Source organism: Lonchura striata, chromosome 6 (genome assembly GCF_050655825.1).
Source record: "Lonchura striata isolate lonStrDom1 chromosome 6, ASM5065582v1, whole genome shotgun sequence".
NCBI lineage: Eukaryota > Metazoa > Chordata > Aves > Passeriformes > Estrildidae > Lonchura > Lonchura striata.
In genome coordinates this window covers 3,129,984-3,145,949 of record NC_140708.1, presented here as the reverse complement: position 1 = coordinate 3,145,949, position 15,966 = coordinate 3,129,984, and the positions used below count along the sequence as shown (strand labels likewise).

The 15,966-nt window shown below is 39.2% G+C and overlaps 1 protein-coding gene across 8 annotated transcripts in view; it reads right to left on the bottom strand.

The window, feature by feature from the left end:
• Positions 1 to 15,966, bottom strand: part of CTNNA3 (catenin alpha 3) — a 426,948-nt gene that overhangs the window by 387,153 nt on the left and 23,829 nt on the right. For all 8 annotated transcript variants that reach the window (XR_014956237.1, XM_085583117.1, XM_085583119.1 and 5 more), the window contains one exon: positions 9,409 to 9,575. Coding sequence is in view for 7 of the 8 variants with exons in the window: in XM_085583117.1 (XP_085439243.1) it covers positions 9,409 to 9,575 (167 nt within the window). In the remaining variant the exon portion in view is untranslated. The remainder of the gene's footprint in view (positions 1 to 9,408; positions 9,576 to 15,966) is intronic.

The window sequence follows — 15,966 nt, the reverse complement described above, 5'->3', positions numbered from 1 at the left end:
ACTCATAGAGTTGCTGTGTTTCATTCTGCATTACAATTGTTTTCTAGTAAATACAAAGGCTATTGAGGTTTGTCACCTCTAACCTTCCACATATTCCTGCAGTTTTGTTTTGAAACCAATCACAGAATTCAAAGCATTGTACATACACCCTCCTCAATTAAATTAAGTCCTCTAACTTCATAGGTCAGACCGAACAGAAGCAAATCAATCTCTAAAGGTGAGTCCTTTTTCTGTGCCAGGTTTCCAGAAGTAATAAATTCATATCGATTTAAATACTTTCTTTTCAACTAAGAAAAGTGTATGCAACTTCATACATGCCACAAACACATCCAATCAAGCGTAACAGTAGAACTTAGAAATTACAGGGTGCTTCTTACCAAGTTAATTTACTTCAGAGTAATTTAAGACTGGATAATCACCTTGGGCAATGTGCCCACATTCTGCATGAAAACTGTGACAACTCCAATTATTCTTCACTATAGACCTTATTTTTAAATTTAAAACTTCTTTCATGCATACACTATTATTAAAAATAAGACTGGTATTTTTCAGAGATGCACAACACCAGCCCAGCTGTAGGAACTGCAACAGAAAGGTTAAGACTTGTGTCAGAGGAGAACTGGAGGTCCAGCTTCCTTGCTACCTTCAGGAAATCAAGAGCCTTCTCCTCTGACTTGCTGTTTTCCCATCTGTAAATATCCTTCTTCACCTCATGAGCATGTGACAGCTGCAAAGCTACAGGTAGCTCGGTAATATTTTGTTATCACTGTGATTACCATCAGAAGCAAGTCTATAAACATATATTTACACTGATATAATCAGGAAGAACTACACACTTGTCAATCCTTCCAAAATATTGACTGAGCCCACTGTAGCTCCAGGGCCCGTAGGTGAAGCTCATCCATAGTACCAGTGCCCAGGAAACAAGGCAATGGATTGTTTCCAGTCAGTTCTGGAAAACCAAGCACTTCTGTAGTAACTACAGCCCACATTTCTCTATACTTTTGCTTAAACTACAGCCACTGAATTGGAATAATAAACCACCGGAGCAGAAGGGAAAAAAAAAAAAAAAGGAAAAAGAAAATAGAGAAAATAGAGCCAAACCTCAAACCTCCACTCGTCTTCTATTTCTCTTCAAGAAACTGCCAGCATAACTGAATAACTGCCAGCCCATGCTGATCATGGACGTGGAGTGCTCCAGAGCCCCTCATTCCTGAGCAGGTGACTCAGCTCACTCCCAGGCTGTACCTGATGCTGAACAGCCCCCAGGTGCTTCTCCTTGGGGATAATAAGCAGCTGCAGTGGATTTCCACTGACAATTTACAAAAACTTGCCTGGAACCTTCAGGCAAGTTAGCATATCTTGTTTGCCACTCTGCAGCCTTTATTTCAGTCTCACTGTTCTCATAACCAAAAGGCAAGCTAAGGCAGTGTTTTCATCTATTTGTAATTTACCTTACTCCACCTCATTCAGCACTACTAGAAGTTAACTGGAGACTTTCAAGCTGCAGTTAAATTGTTTGCTACCAAAAAATAAAATAAAACTTTCTCACTCAAAAGTATATGTTCCTGAATATATGACAGAACACACATGCTAAAACAAAACTGCAATACTCTATTCTTTCTGCTTGACTTCATTAGCTTCCAATTTTTGTATGATTTGTTGTTTTCAGATTTTATCTCTGATCCTGAGCTGATCTGAAAGCCTTGCATTTGCAATGTTTGCTTTCATCAATTCCCACTCCTCACTAACCCCTTAGCTGGAAGCAACTTAATTGCAACATTTGCAAACAAGACCTCAGTTCAGTTTAAGGTGACCAAAAGAACTCCACAGTCCTTGCTTTTTTTCAAGTGTGTAAGAAACTGCTTGTAATGTCTCTGGCAAGTTCATAGTGCACCTTCTGCTTCAAACCATGACATATTTCTCCAGAACTTAACCCAAAGCTGTTGCACCCTGTTGTGGGATTGAATAATACAGGGAAAAGGTCTCCAATGATTCCCAAACTCACTAAATAAACATAAGGCACAGACTTTTCTTGTGGTGCCTTTTTCCTTTTTTTTAAGATAATCATCATGTTAGACTACAATACAGTTGTAGAATGATCATCATCCTTTTAAGGATGTACTTAATCACAGCTTCAATTCTTCATTAACAGGAGCTCTGCTAGCAAGATCACTCACTTCCTTATGTCCTGCAGCAACCTAAACATTAATAATACATTTGGCTCTCTAGAAAGAGATATAAGAAACAGCATGAGAGCACGATCAAATACAAATCAAATGTACAACTATAAGGACAAAATGCTTCAATAAAATTGATGGGTAACTGCCAGAACATCCACATCTGTCTTTAGATGTAAGGGAGAAACACTTTTTTAAAAATTAACTCAAAAGTAAATAAAAAATCAACCAAGCCATTTCAAGAAAACATAGATCTGCTCTTTCCACTGTCATCAGCAGGAAATCAGACAACTGTGCCTTGGACATAACAAAGGTTATCAGCACATATATTAAACTTAAAACTACATCTGGATCTTTCTGCATCATATTTCCATCAGTGTGAACCAGCATTTTGGGGTGAGTGGTAAAAAAAACCTCTCTCATTTCTCCTGTCTAGAGGTGAAAAGAAATATCAGAATTCCTGTCTTTTCTTTCCCTTACCAATAACCAAATAATAAATAATAATAAAAGATTCACAGGAGGTCTTTTCTGCCTGTTATGTTTTCAAAGTGCTTTGAACAGTTTCTGGAAGCTGAGAAGTAGCATTCTTTTACTACTTTTGCTCTTGGTGGCACTACTAAGTAGCTACCTGGACTCATTTTCCCTCCATGGTAAAATCATATCTCTATGATTTTATCAGAGCTGCTTCTGTTTGTCAAGTTACCATACAGACATAGATAACTTCGTACCTTAAAGAGAAGAGCCTGCCTTTATAGTCATTAATATCACAGCATTCCTTTCACAGGAAACCCCAAACCTACCAAATGCAGCACCAGAGCTCAGCACCCTGCTCCTATAAGGCAGGGTGGATAACACAGCAGCCCCAGTGTCCTGAGCAGGCACCATCACCATGACTGAATGAAGGCTCCATGCTCATTGGACTGGAAACCAACACAAAGTGAATGCTTCAACTAAGTGAAGCAACTCTCACTGTCCCATTTTAGTTACCACAAAGCAACAAATACCATCAGAACTCTGAAAGTGAGGGGGATCACAAATGTGGATGGGCCAGAAGAGTGCTACAACACAGCCTCCTTGGAAGTATGATGTTCCTGATTAGGGTAAGGTAGAATCCTGCAGCCTCCTCTCAGATACTGACCACGGTTCATCCAATTCACAAGTGTGACTGTAAGCATCAGTACTGAAAATCTTATGGTCTCACATCTTACACTCTGCAATGTCAAAGATGAGAGGTGAGCTCTGACTGAAGCTTCTCCTGCAGTAAAGCAGATTAACAGCTGAGAATCCTCTGCTGTCTTTATGAGCTCCTGACATAGCTTTTTTGACAGTTTTCTCCACTATCCTTCTACCTACACTCAGGAGCCTTGGAACTTCTGCTCTGCTGTCATATGTAACGAAAATAAGGCAATGAGATCAAAGAAAAGAGGCTGAGAGAGAGTGGCTGCACATTTCAAAATTAAATCATATTAAACTAACTAATCATACCAAAATTTTGATACTGCTTAAGCCAAAATTTGCTACATTTCATCTTCCATATGAGCTATAAAAATTAATGGCTTACCACCCACACAGAAGAGGCCAGGACACAGAATTATGAGATTACAAACGTGCAGTGCAAAGTGCTTCATTGCTTGTAATTCAGAAATGTGGGAAGCGACATCACTGAATACAGAGTACAAAGCCATATTCCTGGTAACCACATCTCCATGTAAACAGGAAGAGGGATGGGGGCAGCCAATCCTGCTTCTCCAGTCTGTGCATGATGCTCTGCACACATCTTTAATGTCACTTGCCTGGGGATAAAGATGATGTAACCAAAGGGCCTGCTGCACTTCCTTTACATAGTTTCCTTCTACACAGCTGGTTTAGATTTAGGGCCAGGGCTGCAAAAAGCCACTCTGTTATTCAAAAATTAGGAGAAATGGCTCTTTTTTATTCATCCTGAGCTGCACAAGTCAAAGAGTATTTGTATTTCAAAGTATCAGTATCATCATCTTCCACTGCACAGGGCAGTACAGTAGCACTGAACTATTTTCTCCATTGGTAAAATATTTCTCTTTATTTTCATATGGATTAATATGAATTGAATTAAGGACAAGAAGCAAATTTTAGTCCTATTTTGACAAAAGAAAGCTGTCCATTGAAAAAATATACCTTCCTGTTTTGATAAGGTACTGGTTCTTTAAAAGACTAGAATTATAACTAAATGTATAATTTAAATTACCCAAAGATATGGTTGGAAAAAAGCCATTCACAACCCCTCTTAAATTCCAATTACTGAACACACATACTTATGAGAAAAAAACTGCTCTTCTCCTATTTTGCTGTAATGGAATGGGCAATGTGCCTCCTTTGGAGAGGTTTACATAAAGCAGTTCACAGCTTTTTCCATTCAGAAAATATCAGATGATTTTGCTGTCATTTTAAGGTCTTTCGACATACACTCTGATGATAAAGCAGATACTGTTTGTTTTGCAAGCATTTCCTCATTTCTGCTTCTCAAAGCACAAATGAGTTATAAAATACATTTCTCTAGATCAGAATGATCTCTGCATGCTTGAATTGTTGATCAGAAAAGCCATTCTACATTACACCAACTTTGTTACTATACTACCAATAAGTAACGTCTCAGGAGAAGATAATTTCCCAAGATTATTTTCCTGGCCTAGAATGTGCCTTCTCATATCAGCACCCTAGAGAAGGAAATTTCAGAACATCACTTCCACATTATTCTCTCCTAAGCACAGCACTTCAGTGGTGAATGCATGCTGCTGCAGAGGCCACAGCCAGAAACAGACATTCCCAAGGGAAGCCTTCAGCCATGGTCTTTGCCTGACAGGTTCAAACAGAGTTGACTGCAATGGAGCACTGGTCACTGACTGCAGCATGCAGCCATCTGAACAGTCCAAACAATTATTTCCAACAGGCCTCTGCTTTTCTAATACCCCACCTTCCAACTTCATCACCAGACACAATATGACTTCTCACACTCACCTGTACTTCTGATGACTTCAAGCATTGTGTTAACCTCTGCTACAAACCACCTTTATGTTACAGATCTCCCCAAGCTTTATGTTTACAACTTAACATCCTAGTCAGAATCTATCATCCCACAGCTTGACAATTATTTATTTTTACAAGATACAAAGGAGCAGTCAAGGGGCTCCTATACCAAGCACAAAAGTGGATCCAGATTCCTGCTGCACTCAAAAGGATGCTCACTTTGAAAAAGCCAGCTCCTAAAAGCAGTTCTTTGGAAGCTGCTTTTCCTCTGTTATTTACTGCACATCACAGAATGCCATGGAATTTGCAGAGTGTGATGATAAATACTGCAGGCCTGATTCCAAACAACTGCATCCCACATACCATAGACAAACGTCTGATTGATAGCAGGAATCTCTGTTTGATGAGAAAATAAATAGGAGTGTGAACCAAAGGAGAAACCAGATCTTCTCCCAAAGACTCCTGTCACCTTCTTAATACTCCTTGTGACCCAGAAGTTCCCCTGTCATGGGAATGACCAACACCCAACAAAGGAAGGTGGCAAGAAGTTAGAATTTAATCCGGCTACTGCTGTAAAAAACAAGGTTTCTATAAACACATCAGGAACAAATGGAGGGCTAAGGACAATCTCCATCCTTTACTGGATGCAGGGGAAAACAGAGTGACATACAAGGAACTTCTCTATCTCAGTCTTTAGCAGCAGGACCAGTTTTTTTCTAAGCACCCAATCCCCTGAAGTTCAGCACAAAGGATGGGGAGCAGAACAAATCCCACCCCAGTCCAAAATTAAATGTTTAGTAACCAGCTACACCATCTAAGGCTCACACAAGTCCACATGCCAAAGTGATCTACTGGAGGGGAGGAAGGCTCCCCGCAGGGATCTGTATCAGTTAAGTACAGTTCTGGGAGCTGAACCAAGCCCCTAAACCTGAAGCACAGGGCAGCCCAAGATGACCTTCCTCCTTTGTTCTGTGTAACCCTACCAAGTTCTTGCTCAGAAGATTCTTAATGCTGATGAATACACTGCAGGAAAGGGAAGAACAGACAGCACTACGCTCACAGGGCCCAACCTCACAAGTTATTTCTTATCACTAGCCATTCTCTTTTTTTTTTTTTCCCTGGCAGGAGTTTCAAATAACTGTAAGCAAGCATTTGTAAAGACCATGCTGAGGCATTCATGAAAAATATGAAGACTTGCACAGTAAATCTACAAGCATGACATGAAGAGGAAAAAGGCAGATAAAACATGTTGGCTCAGCATGATCTGAAACTGATTAGAGAAAGACAGACTGCCAATGCTCTTTGAATGAAATTCTCCAAACTTGTTCCTTTCCTGCTGTTCTCTTCCGATCAATAAACTTAAGCAATATCATTAATCTGTTAATTTACTTAATTAAATAATATCAAGCATTACTAACCATAATGAATGAGCTGCTAACACAGCTCTGAGTGCAAGACAAAAGACGGGTCTTTGTCTGACCACATTTTTCAGAACTCAGTTGTTTCTTTAGAGACTTCAAACTCTTCCAGCATGGAAACTCAGGCATAGATACATATTTATTTAAACTATTCTCTGTTTAAAAAAAATTATTTAAAGAAGAAAAACCTTTCTTTGTGGTGTGATGCACTTTATTTTTTCAGTGAACTCTAGAAGGATCTTCCTGTTTGCAATGCACCCTCAGAGTCTTATAGGAGTCTGAGTTCCACAAGTGGCCAGAAGTGTTCTGTACCAGAATGTGACCAGTCACTGAGGCTTTGTACTGTCATTTAGTAAGCATTATTTACACACACATTTATTCACTCTTTGCTTGGTGAATAGCGGGTAGAATTCATTAAGCAGCCAAACTTTTCTCTACTTTATTACCAAAACTTCTAAAAAAGTTAATTTCCTGTTCACAAAGCTAGGTTTTTGAACATTTGGTTTGAAATTCATCCCAGGATTATCCAATCCTTTCAAACTCACCTGTTATTTCTAGTTTTGAAAAGTCACATTTCAGTATTTTTCTAACAAAAAATATTCAGTATTTTCAGCATTACACACTGTTTAATATGAAGACTTTATTACACAGAATTCCAAAACAGTCCTAAGTCTAAGCAAAATGTACAGAAAACAATATTGTTAGAGACTATATAAACTGGAAGACAGCTGAGGTTTATCCTTTTTTCCTAGATATACATCAACAGGCAGATGCGACAGGTAACAGTAGATGAGGCTTTCTATGACAGTCAGTTAGATTGTCTTTGTTTTCTTTCTGTTTTTATTCCCAGGTTACTGAGGAAATTAAAGTTTAATGATCCAGACCATATTCTGTCAGTAGAAAAAGGTATAATTTTATACGTCAGTGTTGGAATTAACTAATTTTAGTGAGTGACCAAGACGAAAAATATTCAGCACTCTTTGATAAATGGGTCTGAAAAATATTAAATACTTAAATGGGTAATTCCCCGTTAAATACTTTCATACTGAGCAAGATCTCACTAATACAGTACAGAGTTCTTTGATGAAGCTGAACCAACTTTCATTTTATACTTGCAAACAAAGAAAAGGTCCTTGATTAGATTTTTTATGTATTTCATTCTACTATTACTTTTTTTAATTTTTCAAATAAATTTTGTCTTAGTCCTTTCTAATGTCTTCATTCTACTCCATAAAAATTACAGTGCTCAGAGACATGGAAATAAAGAGCAATGAAATTTCCCATCTCTCGAGTTTTAACAGCTGTAACACCCATGTCTGAAGAACAGGGTAATATGGGTGAAGTATTAAAGTTTTAGAACAAGTGCAGAGAAAAACAGCTAAACACTCCTAAAAACATGAGTTGATTTTCAAGGCATATGAGCTTGCAAAATGCAAGAATATTAGAGCTGATACAGCAAAGACATGGTCTACTTTGACACTGTGTGAATACAATGTCTTTTTGTGGGAGCAAGTCCATGCTGATGAAAAACTGAATTCCTAAGGGAGTTTTAAAGTATAATGATTACAGTTAAACATTTAGAATAGAGCCATGTTGAAATTCATTATAATATTTAATTGCCTTTAAATCTGGCTCAGTTAACTGTGACCAAAAGTTGTTAGGAACTGAGGGATGTTCAATAGCATGTATTGAAATTACATTAAGTCAATTTCCTAATTAGATGTCAACATAAAAGACACCATTACAGCTAATACCACTGTTGGCAAGTTCAACAGCCAGAGCAGAGACTAAATAGATATGCAAAATGTAATACAATCTCCTCTAACAACTAGGGTGAGTCTTTTGCCCAGGCATTACTGAGAGTATTTACCACACTAATTTATTCTAAGGGTTCATTTACAAATTCAGTTCTCCCTCCTATAAAGAGGAAATATGGAAGAAGATGACAATTTAATGGCACTCTGCAGTATTGGAATTGTTCCTGAATGATACTCTGCATTCTTTCACCATTTTCAGTTATTTTTTGTTTTCATTTTCAGATGGAAAGCATGAGGTGAATTAGACAGCCGTTTAGAAATACTGAAACTCTAGTAAGGAAAACCATCTAATTTTAGCTCTCTCATGTGAAATATACTCAATACATCTTAGAAGAGAACATCTAGGATTATAAAAATAAATATTAAAAATGTAGCAGATTACCATGAAAAATATCATAATTTAAGATCATTTTCCATGAACAGTACAAAATACATAGGCCATTCCTATTACAGCTGACAAATTTAAACATACAGAACAACACAGAAGCTTCTGCAAGTCAGTGTTAATTAGCCTGTGGTGCATCTCCAACAGTTGTCAGTGGCAGATTTTCCAAGCCCAGTATTGAAAGCCACACAACATTGTTTTATTATGAATCATATGAATTTATTATGGAGCCAAATTTCTATTCTCTCATCCTCACCAAATTGAACTTGCTTCAACATGGTCTTCTAAATCACTGTGCTCTCTCGTGGCATGAGGCGTTATGAGAGATGGCACTGATTATTTACCTCTGCCCTGAAATATTAGGAAGTCGACAGAAATTTGTGTGCTTTTATCAGTTTCTGATCAATTACTGAAAATATTAGTGGGAAAAAATGAACCAAAAAAAGATCAAATATGCTGAGCTGCAAGTAGATGAGTTTTTTGGTCCATTTACAAATCTCATCTAGAATCTCCACTTGTCCTAGCTGCCCAGGTGTTATGTGCATGAGCCCCGAGCAGACACAGCTGTGGCTAACAGAGCCCGAGGTGAGCAGAGCCTTACTCACCACGGTCAGGTGCTGCAGCAGATAAGCCACGTCCACCACGTCGGCCAGAACGAGGAGCCTGGTGACAGCGGCCAGCAGCGAGCGAGCGGCCGGGACAACAGCCTGCCGCCGGGGCAGGGAGCAGGGATCGCTGGTGAACGCCTCTGCCGACACCTGCAGGGCCTGACCTGCAAAAGGAGACACATTTCCTTAGGCTGCATCACAACACCCAGAGGAGAGGAAGGCAGTGAAGTTCCATCGGTTATTTTGCAAGTCACAAGTACTGCCAACAAATCTGGTATCTCCTTCTTGCCCTAATGCCTTGAAATGAAGGTCAGTTATTACAGATCATGCAGGTTCATGTTCCACATCTTCCATGATGTTCCCTTCCTCTTCTACAGCATCATTTAATTCTGAAATAATTCCCCTGGCCTTCACACTATTACTCTTAACTGTACACAACAAAGCCAGCAGCTCTGTTAAACTTTTCTAGTCACTACTTGTTTTATTACTGTGTACTTTGGTGCCCTTGCTATTAAATAATTCCCAGCCACAGAAAGGAATCAAATATTGCTCTTCTCATTATAAATATAAGCTAATGTAATGAAAACCTCATACACTCAAACATCTGACTGACATAAAGTGAAATCTGTGCCATGAAGCTAGTAATTGCCAGTAGACAACAATATACTACTCTCCAATGTGAAGTCTGGTAAATTAAACTCAATAATATGGACAATAGTGACAAACACCATAAACACACGAAGGGAGGTGAAAAGGAGATGGAGCCAGACTGCCCTCAGTGGTGCCCAGCAACAGGAGGAGAAGCAATGGGCACAAACTGATACACAGGAGATTCCATGTAAACATCAGAAAATGTTTTTTACACCGCGAGAGTGACTCAGCAGTGGCACAGGCCAGCCATGTCAGCTGTGGAGTCTCCATCCTTGAGATGTTAAAAACCTGACTGGACATGGTCCTGGGCAGACTGCTGGCCCTGCCTGACCTGTGGTATTGGACCAGACAACCCCCAGAGGTCCCTTCCACCCCTCAGTATTCTGCAGTTCTGTGAGCAAACACAAGTCAGAAGAATCTGAATACAACCAAGCCCTTAAAAATGAACGTGACATAAGCTGGGATGGCCAGATGAACACATAAAATCATAACCCTAAAATAGAACTATGAGATGCAGACTAGACAGATAGGAGCTCCAAGTACAAACAGAAGAAAATGACACGATGTTGAAACTTTCTTAAACTGCTGTAGACAGTATGACAGCCTGATGCAATTTAATCTATTTTATTTTAATTCCCATCAACTGGATATTATTCCATAATTACATTTGTCACAAACAACAAAACGCAAGATATGTCCTTTTAGTGGCACAAATAGGAATTCAGACAGATAGCAGCATTCAAAGTATTTCAATTCTTTCAGACAACCAAACAAAAAGCAATTCAAAGAAACCAATGCCAGGATCTATCATAACTGTGCAATTACTGTCAGGCAGATATTTCCAAGACTGTTCAACACACCCAGAGAAGATGACTCCCAAAGTAAATGTCTGTCTACCATCAGCTGATCAGCTACTGACAGCTACTGCTGTGTCAAATGACTGTTACTTACATGTGCCTACAAAAATCTGCTCAGGCACAGGGAAATATAAAAAACCCTCTTCAGCCACAGGTAATTTTTTTAAAAAGTTAGAGGATTCACACACTTTACACCCAGCACCAAAAATATCCAAAAACTTACATGAAAATTCCTTTAAAAACAAGTGAATTGTGAGCCTGTTGGCAATTAGCTGACAGCTTGTGCCAGGCTGTGTCTGTACAGAGACTGCAACAACGCCACCAACTGCAGGCAGTGAGCACCCCTCAGAGACAGTGCTCAGCATCACACTGACAACAGCCAAGTGCTCTTCACTGGTTTAGGAAAGATCAACAAAATTATGCTTTCTTCTTTTATTTATTAGAATAGATGTTTTTCTCCTTCTGAAATCTCACCCGAGTATCACATTTTCCCCTCATCTATTTATATTTACAACTGGCTTTCTCATCTCATTTTTTAACTTCAGCTGTGTGAAATGCACATGGAATGCAGTGAATTTTATGCCGTTCTTGTGTCCTCCCACAAGGAGGTACTGCTGCCAAGTCCTGTCACCTGCTCTTGAACTGCACTGTTAGACACTGATGGCTTTACAGCTCCAGAGAAACACAGTTGACAATAGGAGCTCATTTACTAAGGGGGGAACAAACATACCAAAGTTAGTAGAAAGAATTTCCAACATTTCAGTCTCAAACTTGAGAGAACAGAAATACAAACAAAGAGAAAACTCACTATGGTTTATAATACAGAATCCTAGAATGCTTTGGGTTGGAAGGGACCTCAAACATCATTTAGTTCCAATCCCTTTGCCATGGGCAGGGACACTTTCCACTAGCCCAGGCTGCTGCAAGCCCCATCCATCCTGGCTTTGACACTTCCAGGGATGGGGCAGCCACAGCTCCTCTGGGCACCCTGTGCCAGTGCCTCAGCATTTTCATGGTGAAGAATTTCTTCCTAGTATCTAATCTGAGACACCCTTTGTTATTTTAAAGCCTTTCCCACTTGTAGAAAGTCCCCCTCCAGATCTCTTTTAGGTCCCCCTTGGGTTCTGAGAGGCTCCAGTAATGTTTCTCCAGAGCCTTCTCTGCAGGCAGAACAAGTGCAGCTCTCTCAAGCTGCCTTAACAGGAGAGGGGCTCAATTCCACTGAGCATCATTGCAGACTCCTCTGGACTGGCTCCAATGTCCTTCTGATGCTCAGGGCCTCACAGCTGAATACAGTATTCCACATGGGATCTCACACGTAACAGAACATTTCTTAGCTCATACTGACACTAGTATGTGCAGCCTCAAATTCTGCAGGCATGAACTAACATATTAAGCAGAATAAGTACCAGAGAAGGCTGGGAATCAAGATCACATCACAGCACAGAACAATTTACCCTTTCTAAAAACACAAGATTAAACAATACAAGTCACCGGTGCAATCACCTGTTCTGTTCCTACAAATACCATCTCCATCTGCTACAGTAAATAAAAGGATTCTGCTTCAGCCAGCCAGCTGAAGCAACGCTATCAGTGTCAGGGCACAGCAGATCAATACCTCCTGCATGCTCCTAATACTCAACACTGTGATAACTCAGATTCTCACAATAGCTTTCTGAAGCTGTTACAGGACATTTTTCTCCCGCCACACAGTCTCCTACCCCACTCAGATACCACTGGATTCTGTTGCATAGCAACTATTTCACCACTGCATATCAGGAAGTTCCACTTCCACATTTCATCTAGTTTTTCCTAACATGTAATCAGAGCCAGCACACATCCCCATCATGCCTTACACCCACCTCTTCATTCTCCCTTTCCCACTCAGGGTCACCTGATCCAGTGAGGCTGATGTCAAAAGCTATTCTGCAGGAGATCTGTTCTTGGTTTGATGAAAGGACAGCACAGATTATTTTAAGCCATTTAAGTTCTGCCTCCCAGAACAGAAGTCCCTTCGATGAAGAATACACACACCTCTTCATGTAGGATGAGAAAGTTAAGTTTAATTTTAAGATGAGAGGAGAGACAAACAAGAACATAGTATAATACAAAAGATCCCTATTCCCTTCCTTTAGTAAATGCCCTTCTAAGTAAGCTCCCATTTCTTGCCCGTGAATGGGAGTGTTTTCCATGCCATCAAACTCTTGTCTGCCCTATTTAATATCAAAACACATCAAATATGACCATTCGAAACATCAAAGTATTTGTTACAATTTCCTTTTAAAGAGTAACTTAAGGCTCAAAATGTAACTCCAGCAAGTGACTTGCTTTTGATTCACTGCTCTGTGTGATGACAGGTTTATCTGGGAACACACTTGAACATGATAACAGATAAACACAAGAAACACTGACACTGCAATAGATAGACACAAGGCAGACAACAACTGTTGTGTTTCTGACTATATATAGTCAGTCAGCAATGGCAGTAAATACCAAACATTTCAGGTATGCCCATGCAACTGTTTGAGAACTGTAAGCCATCATACCTTCACATAAATGCAAAAATTCATCATCCTAGGGATAACGCTAGACTTCAATTCAGATTTCTAAAGCAACATTTCACCACATGAACAGCTTCACTGTTTTGCCTTAAAACTTATTAAATCTCAGAATCAGGACTTGAATTCAAGACTGATATTACGTGTCAGAAGCATTCAGGTTTGAACAACGCTCCTTACAATCTATGCATAGAGCTCAGGTATTCCACAGAACACTAAATTAGACGCCAATCTTTCGAAATGCTGCACGCACATAAAATCTCTCAAGGACAGTTTTTCAATACACTTACTTTGGGGTTTATTACACTATTTTAGCATAAACTGTGGACATAAGAAGCCTCTAACAAAGCTTCACCAAATCAGATCAACAGGAAATCATGGCAGTTATTCAATTACTAGGCCAGTGGCTTTCTGGATGATGCATACAGTCCACCACCCAACAAACCTTCCTGCTCACCCAATTAGCATAGTTCCAGAAGATGTTACCAAGATGTGGGCAGGCCTTAAAAAGTACTTTCTTGAGAGGAAATGAAGAAAAATGCAGAGAACCTCTATTTAAATTGCTCCACGCCTATAAATCTTTGATAAAACTTTGCAGATGTCAAAGGAAGCAGACGCTATTTATCCAGGTAACACATCTGTCATCCATTACACTAACACCTTCTTTCAGAGGTCACTAACAGAATTCAACTGAATTTGAGACTCCAAAATCTCATCTACTAACAGTGCCAAGAGCAAGCTGTAGTCAGTGAAGTCATATCCATGTTGTGATTTCTGAGTCCATGAATCACACACAGATGAATTAAATTCACCAAACATGACCCCCACTCTTCATTTTTATCCCATTAATTTACTGCTTTATTCTCCAAAGCAGATTATCAGAAGCAGACTGAAAAAAGTCTACCACTCCTTTAAAAGGAGCCCCAAATTAATGAGCTCCAAAAGTAACAAAGGAATTTCCACACTGGCAATTGACACCCAAAAGGAAAAAGTGTTTCATGCTCATGATGCATCCCCAACTGAACAAGTTCAGCACGTAACACAAAGTAAAACACAAGAGGAAGTGAGACAGAATTTATTCTTTATGGATCTTAATGTGCAAATCTGAGTTTGGCTGATGTGAGTGAAATTATCTAAAGCATTTCTTCAAAATTCCATTATCCAGGAAATACAAGCTGTAGCCACGTGCAAAACTTCCTAATTAATTTAAGATTGCATTAATAAAAATCCCTGCCAGTCACCACAGAAAATTAAATACTGTATGCTATGACATGCATGGCAGATAACCACATGCAACTGTGGCTGATGACCCACATCCCTTCAAAGAGCTTGAAGTAAATAACAGGAGACATTTAACAGCAGCAGAATGTGGCCTGAATAACAGGCAGTTAAGTTACATGTGACATACCACAAATTTAAAATAGCACACAGCTTCAGAGGTTAAAAATATCTGCAAAATTAAGAACCTTCTACCTTTTTTACAATTGTTTCAACAATTTCTTAAAACTAACCTGTGTAGTTTAGCAAGTCCTTGAAGGAAGATCAGCTGCAAGCACTCACTTCATCATTGCATAATGATAGGTGATAACATGGACTTAACTTTGTTTTAAAATGTATGAGGTATATATAACCTATTTTATGTATTATTTATTTTTGTAGTTACCTCTGGTCTTGGCTGAGAATCAATAAGTAATAAAAAATATTTCATATTTTCAATTTCTCTATGTATAAAAATCAATATAAAACTATATATTTTATTCTTACCTTGTGTTATCAGCCTGTAATGGATGAGCTAACCTTTTAAGAGTACTCCAAAATGAATGATTTTGCAAGAGCCTCAGCTGCTCAGTGTGACAGATAACAGTGATACTTGCTGGTCATAACACTTTTAATCACAAAGGACCTTAAGGTATCTCACACATCACATGCATAGATCAAACTCAGACACCACATGCATAGATCAAACTCTAAACCACAGCCATCTCTAAATTCAGAGGAAGCCAAAAGCAAGTAAACACTGCCCTAAATGGTACTGGAGACTTAGAAACCACCCCACTGCATGTGCAAGATGAACAAGTAAATTTAAATTTAAAGAAAAATCTGATTAAGTTCCATCTTTACTGTGGGGAGGATGTTATAATTAAGACATCCATGAACTTCAACTTGTGATTTCTGCAGGAACACATTTAGGATGTTGGTCATGTGACTCATCCTTCATGCTCACGCAAATATTCCCAGTTTCCATGGGAAAAAGTAAAACTCAAGAAAACAACAAAGAGCCTGTAAGAAAATGGCTACAACATTCTCTGCAGATCACAAAAACTAGCCTAGTTCTGGGAATCAGATTCAAAATTGAGAGATGAAGTGAGGAGGACACAGAATATGACACAACTAACCTGAGAGGAGCTGCTCTATCAGGAGGGGAGGACTCGTATGGTAGGTTAAAGGATCCATCTTTCTCCTACTCTCAAAACATACCTCCACACTGG